Source organism: Sinocyclocheilus grahami, unplaced genomic scaffold (genome assembly GCF_001515645.1).
Source record: "Sinocyclocheilus grahami isolate Dianchi unplaced genomic scaffold, SAMN03320097.WGS_v1.1 scaffold463.1, whole genome shotgun sequence".
Classification (NCBI taxonomy): Eukaryota; Metazoa; Chordata; class Actinopteri; order Cypriniformes; family Cyprinidae; genus Sinocyclocheilus; species Sinocyclocheilus grahami.
Genome location: NW_015505642.1, coordinates 418,324 through 435,275, shown reverse-complemented (window position 1 = coordinate 435,275; position 16,952 = coordinate 418,324). Strand labels below are relative to the sequence as shown.

The following is a 16,952-nucleotide window of genomic DNA, read 5'->3' as shown; positions in this document are numbered from 1 at the left end:
TCTTAGGAATATTGCCAGACTTCGTCCCACGCTCACTCTTGCAGATGCCTTTGTCTCCTCTAGGCGGGACCACTGTAATTCGCTCCTCATCGGGATCCCTGGCAAAAGCCTCCAGAAGCTGCCATACATTCAGAACAGTGCTGCTCGGATCCTGATGAGGATATGCAAATATGACCATATCACTCCTATTATCAAATCACTCCATTGGTACTCCATTCCTGTCTCTTTCAGGAGGATTGCATATAAGGTCTCCCTCCTTACCCATCAGTGAATCCATGGTGATGCCCCACCCTATCTCAAGGAACTCCTCACCCTACAAACCTCTACTCGTACCCTCCGTTCTGCTTCAGCATATCTCCTGAACCCCCCCCGGGACCAAGCTCTGTACTCTGGGAGATCGGCTTTCTGCTCAGCTGCTCCGAGCTCCACAGACTGTGGATGCTTTTAAATGCAGCCTCAAAATATTTTTAGCAGAGCTTTTGATTGATTTATAACATTTCTTTGGTCGTTTTGATTTTAATGTGTAGCACTTTGGGATTCTCTTTGAATATAAATGCATTATTAATAACATTTATTATTATTATTATTATTATTATAAATAAATAAATAAATAAATAAATGAAAATTTAACTCTCAAATGTTATGGAAAAAAATTATAATAATAATTAAATAAATAAATGAAACTGAAATGCAATAAATGAATGAATGAATAAAACAAAAAAGGCAAAATTCTGTATATCGTATAAAAAAAAAGAAAAAAAGAAACAGTATGCAGAGGTAAACAATTCAAATTGTAGCATGCATATTGTTTTCACATGACCTCAAAATGCTTAAAAGTACACTGCGCAGTATACACTGTATAGTGTATATTGCTGCCTACTAAAAAAATAGCATATGAAACAGCATGCAACAAAAACATTTCAAACTGTTCTAGCTAGTCTCGATTTTTGTCACACGATGACATTATGTTGCCAACTTGAGCGACTGCCATTCAAAAGCTTGTGCAACATTCAGAACTGAATTGAGAATGTCTTTTCTACTTCCTTACTTCCTTACATTTACATTTGAATTGCAATTCTGCATCCTGTTTGCTTTGTTCAACTCAAAATCACTTACATTTCAGGAATTTAACTGGAATTGAATTTGAGGCAGCAAACAGGATGAAGAGCTGAATGTTTAATTCAAATGTGAATGCAAAGAAGTACAATTACTGTAAAATGAACTGAAATTTAAAGAGATTCACATACTGTAACTGACTTTTAACTAGACAAATAGAGTTTGTCAAGATAGATATTGAATGTTGACTTGACAAAACCTGAGTTTCAAAGTTTTGAAGGTTTATAGGCTTGACAAACACATAAAATTATAGATAGACAGAACGATGGATGGATGGATGGAAAGAATGATAGAATGATGGATGGATGATTGGATGGATGGAACGATGGAAAGATATACGTATATATATATATATATATACAGTATATATATATATATATGGATGAAAGGATAGAATGACAGACAGAATGACAGATAGACAGAACAATGGATGGAAGGATAGATAGATGGATGAATGGGTGGATGGATGGATAGAAAGATAGAAAGAATGACAGACAGAATGATGGATGGATGACAAACCTTTTGTGGATCACTGCAGTTCAGTAAATTCCTCTTCCTGTCATTTGAATTCAAACTATAATTCAAACTACAACTTCCTGTGTGTTGTGACCAGTTCAGTTCAAATTCACACTCATTCATTGAAAGAGAACCAATTCTTACATTCTGAATTTTGCACAAACCTACTGTCCAGAAATCGAGCACATGCATTTTGATTTTAAATTAATTTTAAAAACAATTTCATGTAAAAAAAAAATTGCAATCTGGATCAAAAATGAGTCAAAAAAGATGTTAACATGAAATCACTTCTGTTGCTTTCATCTTGCTAGAAGCAGAAGGTCAAGTCAAGTGCACTGCATTGTGGGATACAGCTGAATACTGCACATTTTGGCAAGCAGTGAGGAACCAAAATAACGTGGGTATTTCCTCCAGGTGTATGAAATCTAAAGACAAAGAGATGCTGCAGATGCTCTTTAAAGGTGCGTCGTATGCCTGACCCTATTTCTGTGACACCAGAGCGATGGCTGTTTAGTGTGTGTGTTGTGTGTGTGTGTGTGTGTGTGTGTGTGTGTGTGTGACGCTCATGCTGCGTCCGCAAACACGTCTAACATTTGCACAGCGGTGGCATCACTCGGGCGTAGCTTCTCTTGAGCTCGAGACCTCGTGCTGTCAGGACTGTAAAAATTAAACCCTCCGCTGACGACACCCTGCAAAATGTGCTGAAGCGCATCAATTCCACCTGGCTACAGTGAGAGAGACCTATTTATAAAACACACACACACACACATGAACATGAACACACTGTCTGTAGAAACGCCACTCTAAATGACAAATTTCTTGTCCATACACATGCAGACAAGGCATTAGTTTTAGCAGCATAACAAACCAGCGCTCAGCGGCGAGGGCCGACGCGTGCTAAACAGCTGTAGTGCTACAGGATCTCACAGGAGGAGATCTCCAATCTAACACACACACACACACACACACACGCTTAGAGCCTTACAGGAGTCTGAGCACAGTCGTTCATGCATAGGCTACAGACACACTGAGCCATGGTGATGGTGATGCAGATTCAAGTCGGCCTGCAAAGTGTCCCCATGTCATTCCTGCTCTCTAAACAATACCTCTGTCACTGTGTAAAAAAAAAAGAAAAAAGTAAAAAAATATAACAATTAAATAGCAAATATGCATCACTATTTATCTGTGTTATTTTAGTATCTTTGATATATTATTATAGTTTTTTTTATAAATATTTAAAAAAAAAAATTTGTTTAATTTGAAAGTTTTGTGTATTTATCACTTTTATGATTTGTTTTGTAATATGTCTATTTCGTTTTTATTCCTTTTTATTTTAGTTTTGGTTATTTTAGTACATAAAGTTAAACTGAAAAAAAGATCAACATTGCCTTGGCAACTAGCTGAAAAAAGTTTTTTTTTAACAGTTTTAGTTTTAGTTAACTGTAATAACCCTGCTATTTATTATATTACAAAAGTATATATTTTAGACTATCTATTTATTATATTACAAAAGTCTATATTTGTATATTATATATATATATATATATATATATATATATATATATATATATATATATATATATATATATACTGTATATATATATATACACAGATTGTACATATATTGTATTGTAAAAAATACAGGTTTGATCTTTAATTTCACTATTGAGTATTTTGAGAAGCAGAAATAAATGAAACAAAACAAAATAAATAAGCGAGCACACTTTTGTTTTTTTGGCACTGATAAGTGGCATCTGTGTTCCTCACTCCTGAAAAGCACCAGCCGCTGCTGTTGTTCATCTGATGTCCTACATTCTCAACTCGCTGCGTGGACATTTTGTCACTAATGCAAAACAGCAAGCAGTTCGATGCATGTTTACTGTGTTTTACTGGCTCTGAAGTCTCCGTGTAGAATTGGTTTGACATGCTTTTGGACAACTTAGGCAGCTTGTAAAACGAGGAACAAATTAGCTTACGCATACAGTTATGCTTTCTGTAAGCTGCATATGCAAAGAGTAAATTAGTTTCTAATGCACTCAGACTCAATATGCAGCTGTTTGCATTTGAAAAAAAAAAAAGTACCATGAATTTTTTGCATGTGGTAGCATTATAATATTGTGATTCTTTCAAGATAATACATCACAGTTTTCTGTGAAGTACCAAGGTATATTAAAGGAATAGTTCACCCAAAAAATTTGCTGAAGATTGACTCACCCTCAGGCCATCCAAGATGTAGACTGGAGGAAGCGTTATTATGGACAGAGGACTTTTGGCCAGAACCAACAGTTTGAAGTTAAAACATCTTAATGCTGAATTTGTTTCTTACGAACACGGAGCTTTTCACTTCACAAGACATTAACTGATGGACTGGAGTGGTGTGGATTATTGTGATGTTTTTATCAGCTGTTTGGACTCTCATTCTGACGGCACCCATTCACTGCAGAGCATCCATTGCTGAGCAAGTGATGCAATGCTACATTTCTCCAAATCTGATGAAGAAACAAACTCATCCACATCTTTGATGGCCTGAGGGTGAGTAAAAAGTTATGTTCACTATATCAGTACATTGTAAATAGATCATGAAAAACAGTGAATTACCTGAGACCTGGCGACAAAAACACATTCATTTTCATGTTTGACTGAACTATGCCTTTAAAGTGTAATGCAATAAATGCAGTAGATTATGCAGGCTAAAGCTCACACTTCTGTGAACTGCACATGTGAACTCTCTCCCACAAAGGCACAAGAGAGTGTGAGAAAAGAGAGAGAGAGACAAAGAGAAAAGCAGCAGAGATCACACCCCGCTAACACGTGCCGGACACAGGTGATAAAGTCAGGGAGGAGAGGAGAGTCCCGGTTTCAGGCCTGCTGCAACCTATTTCTATCAGCTCTGTGGGCTGCGGCCACCGGCGTGACAGGAATGCCTAATGGACGTGCAGCTCGTGAACCTGCTAGTGTGGTTCAGCCTGTGACAGCCGTAGTCATTAGCACATTAGAATGTGTTCTAGGACTAAACAGGGACATTGAGGTAGGATGAAATTTGTAGAATACAGAACTAATTTTTACATTTTCTGAAGAGAGCGTGAGTGGTGTTTGCCCGTGCAAAACTCGACGCTACGATGCTAGGGTGTTCTTTAATTGCATTGCTAAGGTGTTTTGGGTGGTTTCTAGTCGGGTGACCCATATCAAAAGAGCCCATCCTAAAGTCTCTATGATAGTTGAGTCTCTAGAAAGGACTTGAGGCCTCAATGTAATAAAAACTGCTGATTTGAGGTAACATTTATATACTGTATGTAGTACAAACGGTGCAGGATGAGTTATGGATTTAATACTTGGGCTTATATGGGCAGTCGTGTTATTGTTACCTAAACTATTAAAAATAATTTTTGCTATTGTAATAAAGCTTCATTTAAATAAAATATCAATATTAGATGAAACAAGTTTAAGTTGTAACACTAAAATGACTAAAACTAAAATAAAAATAAAGATAAATAGAAATAGAAAACAAAAAAAATGAAAAAAGGTACAACAAATTTACTAAAACTTACATTCAAAATAAAAAGCTAATTCAAAATTAATAAACATACATAGTATATATAATATTACACTATTATATTATCATATTGTTAACTAAAACCATTAAAAATAATTTTCATTATTGAAAATTGAAACAAAGTTTAATTAAAAATTTTGCCAAAAAACAAAAACAAGTTTATGTTGAAATACTGAAGAAAAAAATAAAGCTAAATAAAAAACTATAAAACTAAAAAAAGAAGAAAGTACAACAAAATTACTAAAACTAACTACAATTTAAATTTACCAAAATATTAAAATAAAATCTAAATTGAAAAATAAATGCATAATAAAATATTATATATATATATATATATATTATAAACTTATAAAGAATAAATTATACTAAAATAACAGTGCATAGGGGTTTGTTCTAATTTAATCAGAAATATAAGCAATAACAGTAATTCTTGCTTTAGCAAACAACGCTAAAAATGACAGGTCTATGGATGGGAACACCATCTGAAAAGTAAAAGAGCATTGTTAACATCAGCATTTGAACTTTGAACGAAGGACTTTCTAAATGTTAGTATGCATCATTTGAAGTGCTGTTTAAGACCTCCTGAATGAGCCTGGGAACTGAATTGCAGTTTAAATCTAACATAGAGAGCTTTTTACGAGATTCCCTAGTTAATATTTGACATATTCATATTAACGAGTCCATCGAATAGCTCAGCAGTAACTGTTTAAACTGTGCCATGGTTTGAAATTAAACCTTGAAAGGCTTTCGCTAACGTTTCGATGAGACGCGTGTGTGTGAGTTCACTTAGCAACTCAATAAAATTAAGACAATGCCTGAAGAAACGCACACACACACCTGAAAATGACGGACTCATTCACCTCACACACACCGAAGCCGTTCCAAAATCTAGCGAGCTCCCCACCTAGACAGCATCATAGAAGCGTTTCAGAACAGAACTTGTAGTTTTAGAACGAGTGTGTGAGACACGCTCCATCAGCACGCTCACTTTGGCTATGGCAGTGCATTAGGCCCTCATGACAATTAGCCTGGGAAAAGGTTTACGACCGCCAGGCCCACAGGAGCGTACAAATCGGCACAGCCGGAGGCAGCCTCTAGAACAGGAAGGTAATTACAGCTCTTCTCATCATAACGCTGAGAGGAAGCAAGCCACATAACGCACTCTTCTCTTACATACTGCTATAATTAATTATCGTGCCTTTACTTTTTGATTTATTCCACGATTCATAACATATTTATACATTCAAGATGAATGATCATTTCCTTCAGGAATTAATCAAAAACCAGAGGAAGGACCGGCTCTACGTGTTGTCGCTGGATCAAAGAAGAAGCGACTTACCTTGCTGTGGATATTCAGGCCACACCGCAAGGTCAGCCGAGCTTACAGGCCCCAACAATCAACGGACCGAGTATCATGATTTATGATGCTGTATAAATTATAGTTAGTGAGACCGTCTAGGACTAGGATATGTCCTAGTATTTATTTACAAACTGAGATTCAGCATAAAATCAGCATGAAATGACATTAAAAACTTGTAATGTGTCATTTTTTTATGAAAAAGATTTTTAAATGAGAAAAAAAGGAGGGCGGGACTTCATTTCAGTCATTGTGATTTGATTGGGTCGCAAAATGTGCACAATGATATCATTAATATTTTTCTTAGGTAAAGGCCAGAGCAAGATTCTATTTTATTCTGATTAAAAGACTTTTCATTTTGAAATATTGTGCACTGATGAATTGTTCACAATAAGACCAGGAAGATTATTACAATTATTTAATTTGGTGTGTAAAAGGCTGCATTTATTTAATTAAAAATACAATAAAAATTGTAATATTGTGAAATATTATTGCTATTTAAAAGAACTCTTTTCGATTTGAATATATAATAAAATGTCATTTATTTCTGTGATCAAAGTTGTATTTTCAGCATCATTACTTCAGTCTTCAGTTTCACATTCTAATATGCTGATTTGCTGCTCAAGAAGCATTTCTTGTTATCATCAATGTCAAAAACAGTTGTGCTGCTTCATATTTTTGTGGAAATGTGAATCTTTGATGAATACAAAGTAAAAAAAAACAGCATTTATTTATTACTTGAAAGAGATTTTTTTGTGTGTGTAACATTATAAATGCCTTTACACTCACTTTTGATCAATGCATCCTTGCTGAATAAAAGTATTAATTTCTTTAAAAAAAAACTTTTTAACAATAGAGTATATATCAGTACAATAAACTGCATTCATTTCCATTTCTGAAATGGTTCTATCCGAGCGAAGCACCAGCAATTGAGCACACAACAATTGAACACGCAACATATCTGAATCACATTCTTGTTTCTCTTCCCGAAAACTTCCTGTCGCTCTATGCTACATGCATGTCAAATAAAGAGAGTCAAACACCCAGAAATGCAATAACGTGCACTATATAAGCTATCAAACATGTTCTATCGTGTCATTTTGCTTTTCTGCACATCACCGAAACAAATGCATCCAGAAGTAAATCCACTTGGAGGAATGGACCTCGACTGCACTAATGTGAGCACGTGTGCAGAAAACCCATCCACTCCACAGATTAATAATTTAGAGCTGAGTGTCTTAAATGTTCTTCTGAAGCACCCGAGACCCTCCTGCCCCAGAAAACAGGTGTCTGACTGTGAATCCCCACAAGCTGAGCGAGATGAATAGCGGGTCTTGTTTGGGTTGTGTAGTCAGCTGGATTGCGTCTGATAATGGCGGGTGAAGATTTCTGGGCCGCAGGGGTTAATGGCACGAAACAGAACCCAATTGCTAATTACATGTTCCGAACTATTTATCAGATTCTCCATCTGCACAGCGCCACGACTCTCATTGTGCACGCTAAATTACTCCTCGGATTATCTTTGTAAAGCAAGTTTTCATAATTAGGGCCCTGCGTGGATGTTTTCTCTCTGCGAGCGCCAACCGACACTGAGAGAAAATTTGCTGACTGGTTAATTCAGGCCTGACATCTTAAACCAGCAACTCGAAAGCATCTGCTCCTAGTCAAAACATCCTAAAAGAAAGAGTACCAGATTCCTGCTAAATACCCCAAATAGATCCCTATCATAAGATCACAGATCTAATATGATATTGTAGCAATATTATATTGGACCAAATCAAAAGGGACAGTTTAAGGGTTAGTTTAACCAAAAATGAAAATTGTTAATAAAAAATCCATAAACTACCATGAAAGTAGTCCATAAGACTCCGTAAGTGATATATAACCTGAATTTTCATTTCTGGATCAAATATTTCTTTAAATGACAGAAGTTTTAAAATCCCCCAAAAATGTTTAACCCTATGAAGCCTACTGAGGCAAATTTCTAAGGCCTCTAAATGACCACAACATTGCTGTCCACAATCTACTACAAGCCTTCTGTCGTCTGATTGAGAGTTTAGACTTTATCAAGTTAAAGGTATTTTGGTATAATTGTAAAAATGTCCTCCTTTAGCTCGTGCTTCACATATCATTTTGCTGTCAGATCTTTACTGATTCTTATAATGTAACCGTAAGAATCATTTTTATATTGTTAGTAATATTTCAAGATGAACACTTACTGGACTGAAGCAGGTTTACTTGATTATCCATCTATAATTTGTCAGAAAAATCATGCAAGTATCAAATATGATCTTCAGGCTTTTGAGGAACTTTTATTTGTTCATCTTTGTATCATCATTGAGAGGAAAATGAGAAACAAGAGACCAAAAAATGCAGATGAGCTGAAGGCCACTGTCAAAGAAACCTGGGCTTCCATACCACCTCAGCAGTGCCACAAACTGATCACCTCCATGCCACGCCGAATTGAGGCAGTAATTAAAGCAAAAGGAGCCCCTACCAAGTATTGCGTACATGTACAGTAAATGAACATACTTTCCAGAAGGCCAACAATTCACAAAAAATGTTTTGTTATTGGTCTTATGAAGTATTCTAATTTGTTGAGTTTGGTGGGTTTTTGTTAAATGTGAGCCAAAATCATCACAATTAAAAGAACCAAAGACTTAAACTAAGTTTCACAATTTGAGTTGAATTACTGAAATAAATGAACTTTTCCATGACATTCTAATTTATCGAGATTCACCTTTATGTAAGTAGTCTGTTATATTGTTATAAACATCTCACTGAATTGCACTTTTTGGCCATATAAATATCAACATCTGCACCAAATTGCATATTTTTGAATAAAACTGAAGCATTTTTCTTTCATATTCTCACTATATGAGCCACAAAAGCCTGAAAGATCAAATATAATACTCAACAAAAAACACATATGCTTTGTTTAAAGCTTCAATATACTGTTCTTTTAAAAAAAAAAAAAAGTACATTTTTCATTATTATTCGACTATTATTTCTTATGTCAGGCTTTAAACGGTTAATTTCCCTATGGCATCCTAAAGGTGCCTTATTAGTCCAATCGGCAGTGATTTACTCTTTGTTTGACTATAGGGCCTCTTTTTCATGTGCTTGGCAAAAGTTTGAAACCATTTTCCCATCTTAAGGTGAGTGCTGTGTGGCGTAACACTTCTCAAATGGAGAAAAAGGCTGGAACACCTCTCCGATATCAGGCCCAGAGGTGCAGCCAACTCTATTAAGACACACATGCCGTCGGACGCAAGCCTCCTCGCAGTGAATTTTATTAAAATTACCTTCATTATAAGACACTCTTCATTATAAAACCAAAAAGTGCTGCTGGTCTCCCAGGGCCTTTGGATTAATAAGGACAGCGATGTATTTTAAGCCGTAAACTCGACTTCTTACTGTCCTTAATCTCCTTTCCACTTCACAGGCCAAATTAACACCTCTCCCCGGCTCTGACGGGACCTCATTAGCTCACTTCCACTCCGAAAGAGAAAAGAACAGGAAAGAAGAAGAGAAGACGACGATGAAGAAGGAGGAGGAGGAGGAGGAGGAGGAGGGAGACGACCAATGACAGCCACCAGCTCGGGGATTAACCCTTTCACGCGACCAACGCTTCGGGAATCTAGGTCGACGCGCGTTTCTAATCAGCCGCCTGGTTAACGATAATTAGCAGGCGCGGCAGGAGGGGAGGGGAGGGAGGGACACGCAGAAATGAAACAGAGAAAGAAAAGAGAAACCTGTCATGTCGCAAACACTTCAAAGCAGACGACTTCTCTTTTAAAAGTGGCACAATAAGGGTCCAAGAACCACCGGGGACCTCGAGAAAGCGCGGCGCTGAAGAAGGGAGGAGAACAAGGGCCGAAGAGACCTAAAACACACACACACACACACACGCTTCAGAGGGACCCAGAACACGCAAACACACTCCACCTACATAAAGCTGCAAGCTTGCGTAGTTTACTCTCACTGTTAAACTTCTCCAGCAGTAAGTGGTCCCTGTGAAGTTTACCCATCATGCATCTTTCAGTCAGGGCTGCTCTAGATCTACAAATTATAAAATGCATAGGTTCCAGTCGTTCAAAAACCTAGTATTGTAACAATTATGACACCTGTTGTTCACCAGCAACATCACTGCACAGCAGCCAAAAAAACCAGCAACAATTAACCTCCATGTCAGGACTTAAATGCCAAAATAAAATAAAATAAAATAAAATAAAATAAAATAAAATAAAATAAAATAAAATAAAATAAAATAAAATAAAATAAAATAAAAAATAAAAAATATAAAATAAAATAAAATAAAAAATTTTTAAAAGGTTATAAAAATGTGTCTATAACATTTTTATTATATATTAACCATTTAAAAAAAAGCAATAAGGGACTCAAGGCACTCATGCTATATTGTGAGTATATTCGTCATCATGTTGTAAAAGTTCCCACACCATATAAAGAATGAATAACTATGACTTTTCCAGTTGTTCATGATCACAGGATATGATTTTTTTTAAAGATTGCATTCATAAAAATTGCTCAAAATATTTAAAAGCGGTTCACAGCTAGAAAAAAATAATATAATATAACACGATTAAATTAAAAAATAATAATTTATATGAGTTTCAATGAGTTTTCCAGTTGTGATTAAAGTATAAGATTTAAAAAAAATCATTTTGCATAAGTGCATTATGCTTATGAAATATTTTGAAGTAGTGAAAAACAAAAAATAAAATACAATTGAAAAAATAAATAAAAGCTAACTTGTTTTTTACTATAAATTTTATATTAACTTTTTTTGAGATTTTAAAAATTCTTTGATATTTCTAGGATTTCCATTAACCGTGGGAATCCTGATTGTACTAACTAATGCCCTTATGCTATGACTAAATTCACCGTATAGCACAGCAACAAGTCTTATTGTTTAAATCAATGTAAAAGCCTGTTTGCAACTCACTTTACTTTCATAATCGGACACATTTCCAAATAAAAACACGATGTAAAAAAAAAAAAGTGAATAAAGGCCAAGACTTTAATCACTGTGAATAGATCATGAAAACATGCATAGCAGGTTTAATGGGACAGACATTTGAAGTTTCCTCTATCGCTCACTTAAGCACTGAGGTTTGTTACCACCACAGCGCACGTTAAGTATGTTCAACAGGACCTCACACTCACAACGAGCTCTACGCTCAGAAAACCTTGATGAAATCCAATCACAAGTGGCCACTGGAGACAGATCTGAGCATGTCAATAACAGACATGAGCGGCGATATGTCACGACTGACCACTTGGGAAAGGACGATAAAGGGATAGTTCATAATTTTCTCACTCTCAAGTTGTTTCAAGCCTGCATGAGTTTCTTTCTTCTGTTGAGCACAAAAGAAAATATTTTGAAGAATGTGGCTAACCAAAAAGCTTCTGGTCCCCATTGACTTCCATAGTATTTTTTCTCCAAACTATTGAAGTCAATGGCTACCGTTAACTTTTTGATTACCAACATTCTTCAAAATATCTTCTTTTATGTTCAACAGAAGAAAGAAACTCATACAAGTTTGGAACAACTTGAGGGTGAGTAAATTATGGTTAATTTTTGGGATAACTTTCCCTTTAATATCAGGCCTAAAACACTTTTTCATGAAAATGTCATTGCATTCCCGCACAACAGAACATCATGTGGCCAGCTGGACTCTGTGACAGCAGCGAATCCCTCCTGATGAGACAGGAAACCTGCGCAATCATTCAGTATGCCGGAGCTTTCTGGACCACAGACGAGGATTGCAAATATGATTTATGATCTGCTGTTTAATGGCTCAAACACTGGCTTTGAGAGGAGATCAGATGACTTTCTCGACAGGAGCATGTCAGGGTAGGAACAGGGAGTGCACCATTACAACAGCATGACAGAGAGAGTGAGAGAGGCCTCCAGTACTTAATGGAGGAGAGATGCTACTTAAGTCTGACGGGAAAATGATACCAGTCAATACAGCGAAGGGCGGTGGGGGGGCACAGATACGGATGACGTGATGCTGAGAGAGTTTTGATCCCTGGGAAAATCAGCAAACGGCTACATAAAACATAGAAACAATGACGGATGCCTAAATGCAATCAACTGATTTGGATGTTATTTCATGTATTAATATACAAATATCTCCAGCATGAACAGACATGAGAGCAGCACTGTTTTTGAGGTGGATATGATGTTGTCTGCATTAAACGGGGAGTGCTGACTGACCTGAGCTTGGAAACTCTTGAGGACGGGCGAAACCATCTCCAACACCTCCTAAACAGAGAACAAAACTGATGAATCCCACATAACCTGGTCAGAAACATGTTTGGGTGATATTGCACCAAAAAAAAAGGAAGAAAAAAAAGATTTTTTTATTTAGCTTGAAGACTATTTTGGGATCGGTAAGAATTTATTTTTATTTGTTTGCATTGTTGTGCATTATTTTCAAATGACAATTTTGGGGGGGAAAAGTTTAATTGGCATAATAATAATAATAATAATAATAGTAATAAAAGTCACAATGCAAAAGATTCTAATCATCATAAAATAGGTTATATTTTATTTATGCAAAATATATTTAAATATAATTTTTGCTCTTGATTTTGGGGTGAAAAATGACCTTTTACTTTTTTTTTTTTTGGAGTCAAATGGCATTTCACAGTTAAGAAAATGCAATTCCCTATACTTCTATTCCCAACATTTGGTGCATCTAATAAATTCTAAGAAAAACATTTTATGCTGAAAAGGTTAATGAAAAATCTCTTAGACATTTAAAAAAAAAACAAGTATTACTTGAAAAAAAACAACATTAGCTGAAACAAAATACAAAAACTAAACTGACTTGGTTAAACTAAAATAAAAAAAAAATAAAAAACTATAAACATTTTAAAAAACAAAATAATAAAAATGAGAAAAATGAGAAAAACTAAAGAATCAAAAAAAAAAAAAAATATATATATATATATATATATATATATATGATAAAATATAAAGTAATATATAAAAATAAAATATAATTAAAAATATAAAAAAAAACATTGGTGTACAGCTTCAGTTTCACCATGACATGTAAACGTTAAAAAATGTTTAACCTTGAACAATATTCATGTTAACAATGAGACTAGTATGACAGAGACACTCACTGACTTCGTCACTACAAACTTGTATGCAGTATTAAGAGAAAACTCACATTGAATTACATTGGTAACAAATAACCAGAAGTTCATCTACCTAAAACAGTAGTCCTACTACTAAAAGGCATGATAATTCAGCTCAAATAACATTAAACAACTAATCTATCAAATGTATGAGTTCTGCTTTTAAACCAGTGTTCCCCCATTGACGTCCATTGTATATGCATTAGTATTGTAAATCAAAATAAAAAAGAAGATTGTCTGTGGTAATCAGTACGTCTCATACAGTATGTTGTTAAAAAAGGTTGTAATGAACCGAGAACCTTTGGCTGAAGACAATAGCAACTTCTCCATTAACACAAATAACTCATCTGATTCTCCTGTCAATCCATTACTGACACTTTGTTTATTATCAATTACGCTCCAATCTTTAACGACACGGCTAGCATGAGCCCCATTCGCTCCAGACGTTTGCTAATCTTGTAAATTCTGATTGTCACCGATGACATTTGTGTCAAGTGGAGAGCAAACGAGGAGTTCGGCTTCTGAGTCGAGAGGTCTGACGCCGGATCGTGTCGAAGCTTCAAACGCAGCCTCGGAAAAAGGAAGGCCGCTAACGAGGAAAAATGTAAAATGTCAAAGCGCGTATAATGAGAGATGCGTGACAAGCATTCCTCTCGCCGTCACCTTTACCTGAAGAGGAATCAGAGGCACAGCTCCGGATTAGAGTGACGGGAATTTAAACGGAGAGGGACTTGAACTTAAAGACGTTCAGCGGAGGATTTTCCTCCATGGGAACGAGCGGCTCATTTTCTGAGCGGTTTTGCTGAAGGTTCTGGAAGATTAAATGTTGATGTCTGCCTGTTCTGGGCTGGATGTGACAAGTAACGTCAATTAACAGCAGATACTCTGTGTTACACTATTAGTGCTGATACTGGAGGGGCGCATGGGTTTGTATGTCTTCAGTGAGATAGGAACACAGAGTGACAGTCTGACAGATGCAGAACTATCTGAGCTTTATGAAACTAGAGAAACTAGATACAAGCTTGGGAATATTAGCTAGCAATGGCTCATACTGGAAGAGGAGAAGTTGAGGGGTGGGAACGAAAATGAGAGGGACCAAAAAAGGGAGGGGCAAAGAAGACAGGGGAGGAGACAGAAGAAGAGGAATGTCAAGAGGGGAGGAGCAGAAAGTGGAAGGGGCGGAGACGCAAAGCCCCTTCTGGTAGATGCCGTAGCTATACCGTTTCACGGTATCTGGTTTCCGAAAACATTTATTGTTGGCCTTTCAAAAAATATTTGTAAAAAAAATTTTTAAGGAAAAAAAAAATGTTTACAAGCAAAAGTTTGGGGTTTTTATGTTCCTGAAAGACTTTTATGCTCACCAAGGCTGCATTTATTTGATCAAAAATACAGTAAAATCAGCAATAATGTGAAATGTTATTGCAATTTTAAAAATCTGGTTTCTATTTAAAGATATTGTAAAATGTAATTTATTTCTGTGATGCGCAGCTGAATTTTCAGCATCATTACTCCAGTCTTCAGTGTCACGTGATTCTTCAGAAATCATTCTAATATGCTGATTTGCTGCTCAAGAAACATTTCTGATTATTATCAATGTTAAAAACAGTTGTGCTGCTTCATATTTTTGTGGAAATCGTGATACATTATTTTTCTGGACTGCTTAATGAACAGAGAGTTAAAAAGAACAGCATTATTTGAAATGGAAATCTTTTGTAACATTATAAATGTATTTACTGTAATTTTTGAGCAATTTAATGTGTTCTTGCTGAATCCAATTTTAATTTCTTAAAAAAAACTTTCTGACCTTAAACTTTTGAATGGTAGTGTATATCATAAATAATGCTTTATTATATCATAGTAAACATATCTTGAAAGATTGAATGGATTATTTTTGTAAATTATGTTATATAGTAATGAATAAATGCATGTAAATGACAATATGTAAATAATTTAAATATGTAAACAAATGTATTTACACAACATACAAAAGTGTCAAAATCAGCTGATCGGTTTTGTCATGATGTCATTTTCCAGCTGTTCCAGAATAATTAGTCACATGGCATTTACGGATCAGTTGATTGGCTCAAAAAGTTCTGAAATATGAGAAGGGGAGGAAGTTTTCAAGACAAGAGAAGAAAGACAGAAAATGAGTGAAGGAGCAAACAAACAGAAGCTCATATGAGGGTCAAAACCAAAATTGATGCTAAAGACTTGAACCTTACTCAGGTAAGGTCAAGAAAACCTTAAAAGGGTCTATCAGCATGAAACTGACTAGATGAACATCTCACACACACTAAACTATTTCTTGCTCTCCCACTCACCTCTGGGACATTTTTCTTGAATTCCCGGCTCAGTTCCACCAGGTGCTTATGGGAGTCCTCGCTCTCTTCCTGTCGGCCTGCTAGTTGTGCCGCCACTGAATTTAGCTCCCTCTACAGAGACAAAGAGAACGAGAGAGAGAGACACTTTAGATAGGCCTGCCAACACTCATATACACAGCTTAGTACACACATAAATAAATATATGCTGCTGAATATTAACCGTGTGATCCGTCATGATCTGATAGAAGGCGACTGCTTACTGTAAGCTCAGCCCCATTAATAATTAAACCAAAATAAATCCAATGCCTACAGTAGCAGAAGGCCTTTTAGATAATCAGAATCCAAAATAATCAATACCTCTGCAACAGTCATGGGAGAGAGAGAGAGAGAGAGAGAGAGAGAGAGGGCGGAGGGAGAAAATGGCACATGCACAGGAACTCTAAATATTCACCAATATCCATCTTATTCAGCTGACCTGGTGAGCAGAAAGACTGAAATATGGTCGAGGACGACTGTAGAGAGGTCGGTATTAACAAAATCAATATCAGAAAATACTGCTGTGCTTTTTTGTACATGTACAATCACATTAACACAGTTTCACAGACATTGTGGCATAATATTAATACCATTTTTTAAGACTGTTTCTTGGCAAACTATGTACCTGGTACATAAACATATTTTTAACAAAAAAAATGATAGATAGATAGATAGGTGATAGACGGACAGACAGACAGATAGAACGAAAGAACGATAGAACGATAGATAGAATGATAGAAAGAACAGAAAGATGGACAGACGGATAGATAGATAGATAGATAGATAGATAGATAGATAGATAGATAGATAGATAGATAGATAGATAGATAGATAGATAGATAGATAGATAGATAGATAGATAGATAGATAGATAGAA

At 35.7% G+C, this 16,952-nt stretch overlaps 1 protein-coding gene across 1 annotated transcript in view; it reads right to left on the bottom strand.

The window, feature by feature from the left end:
• The window catches only part of cux2b (cut-like homeobox 2b), a 169,690-nt gene that overhangs the window by 70,632 nt on the left and 82,106 nt on the right, over positions 1-16,952 (bottom strand). Inside the window, exons 2-3 of the mRNA XM_016235101.1 lie at positions 16,040-16,150; positions 12,787-12,834 (exon numbers count right to left, since the gene is read on the bottom strand). Of these exons, the coding sequence (XP_016090587.1) occupies positions 12,787-12,834; positions 16,040-16,150 (159 nt within the window). The remainder of the gene's footprint in view (positions 1-12,786; positions 12,835-16,039; positions 16,151-16,952) is intronic.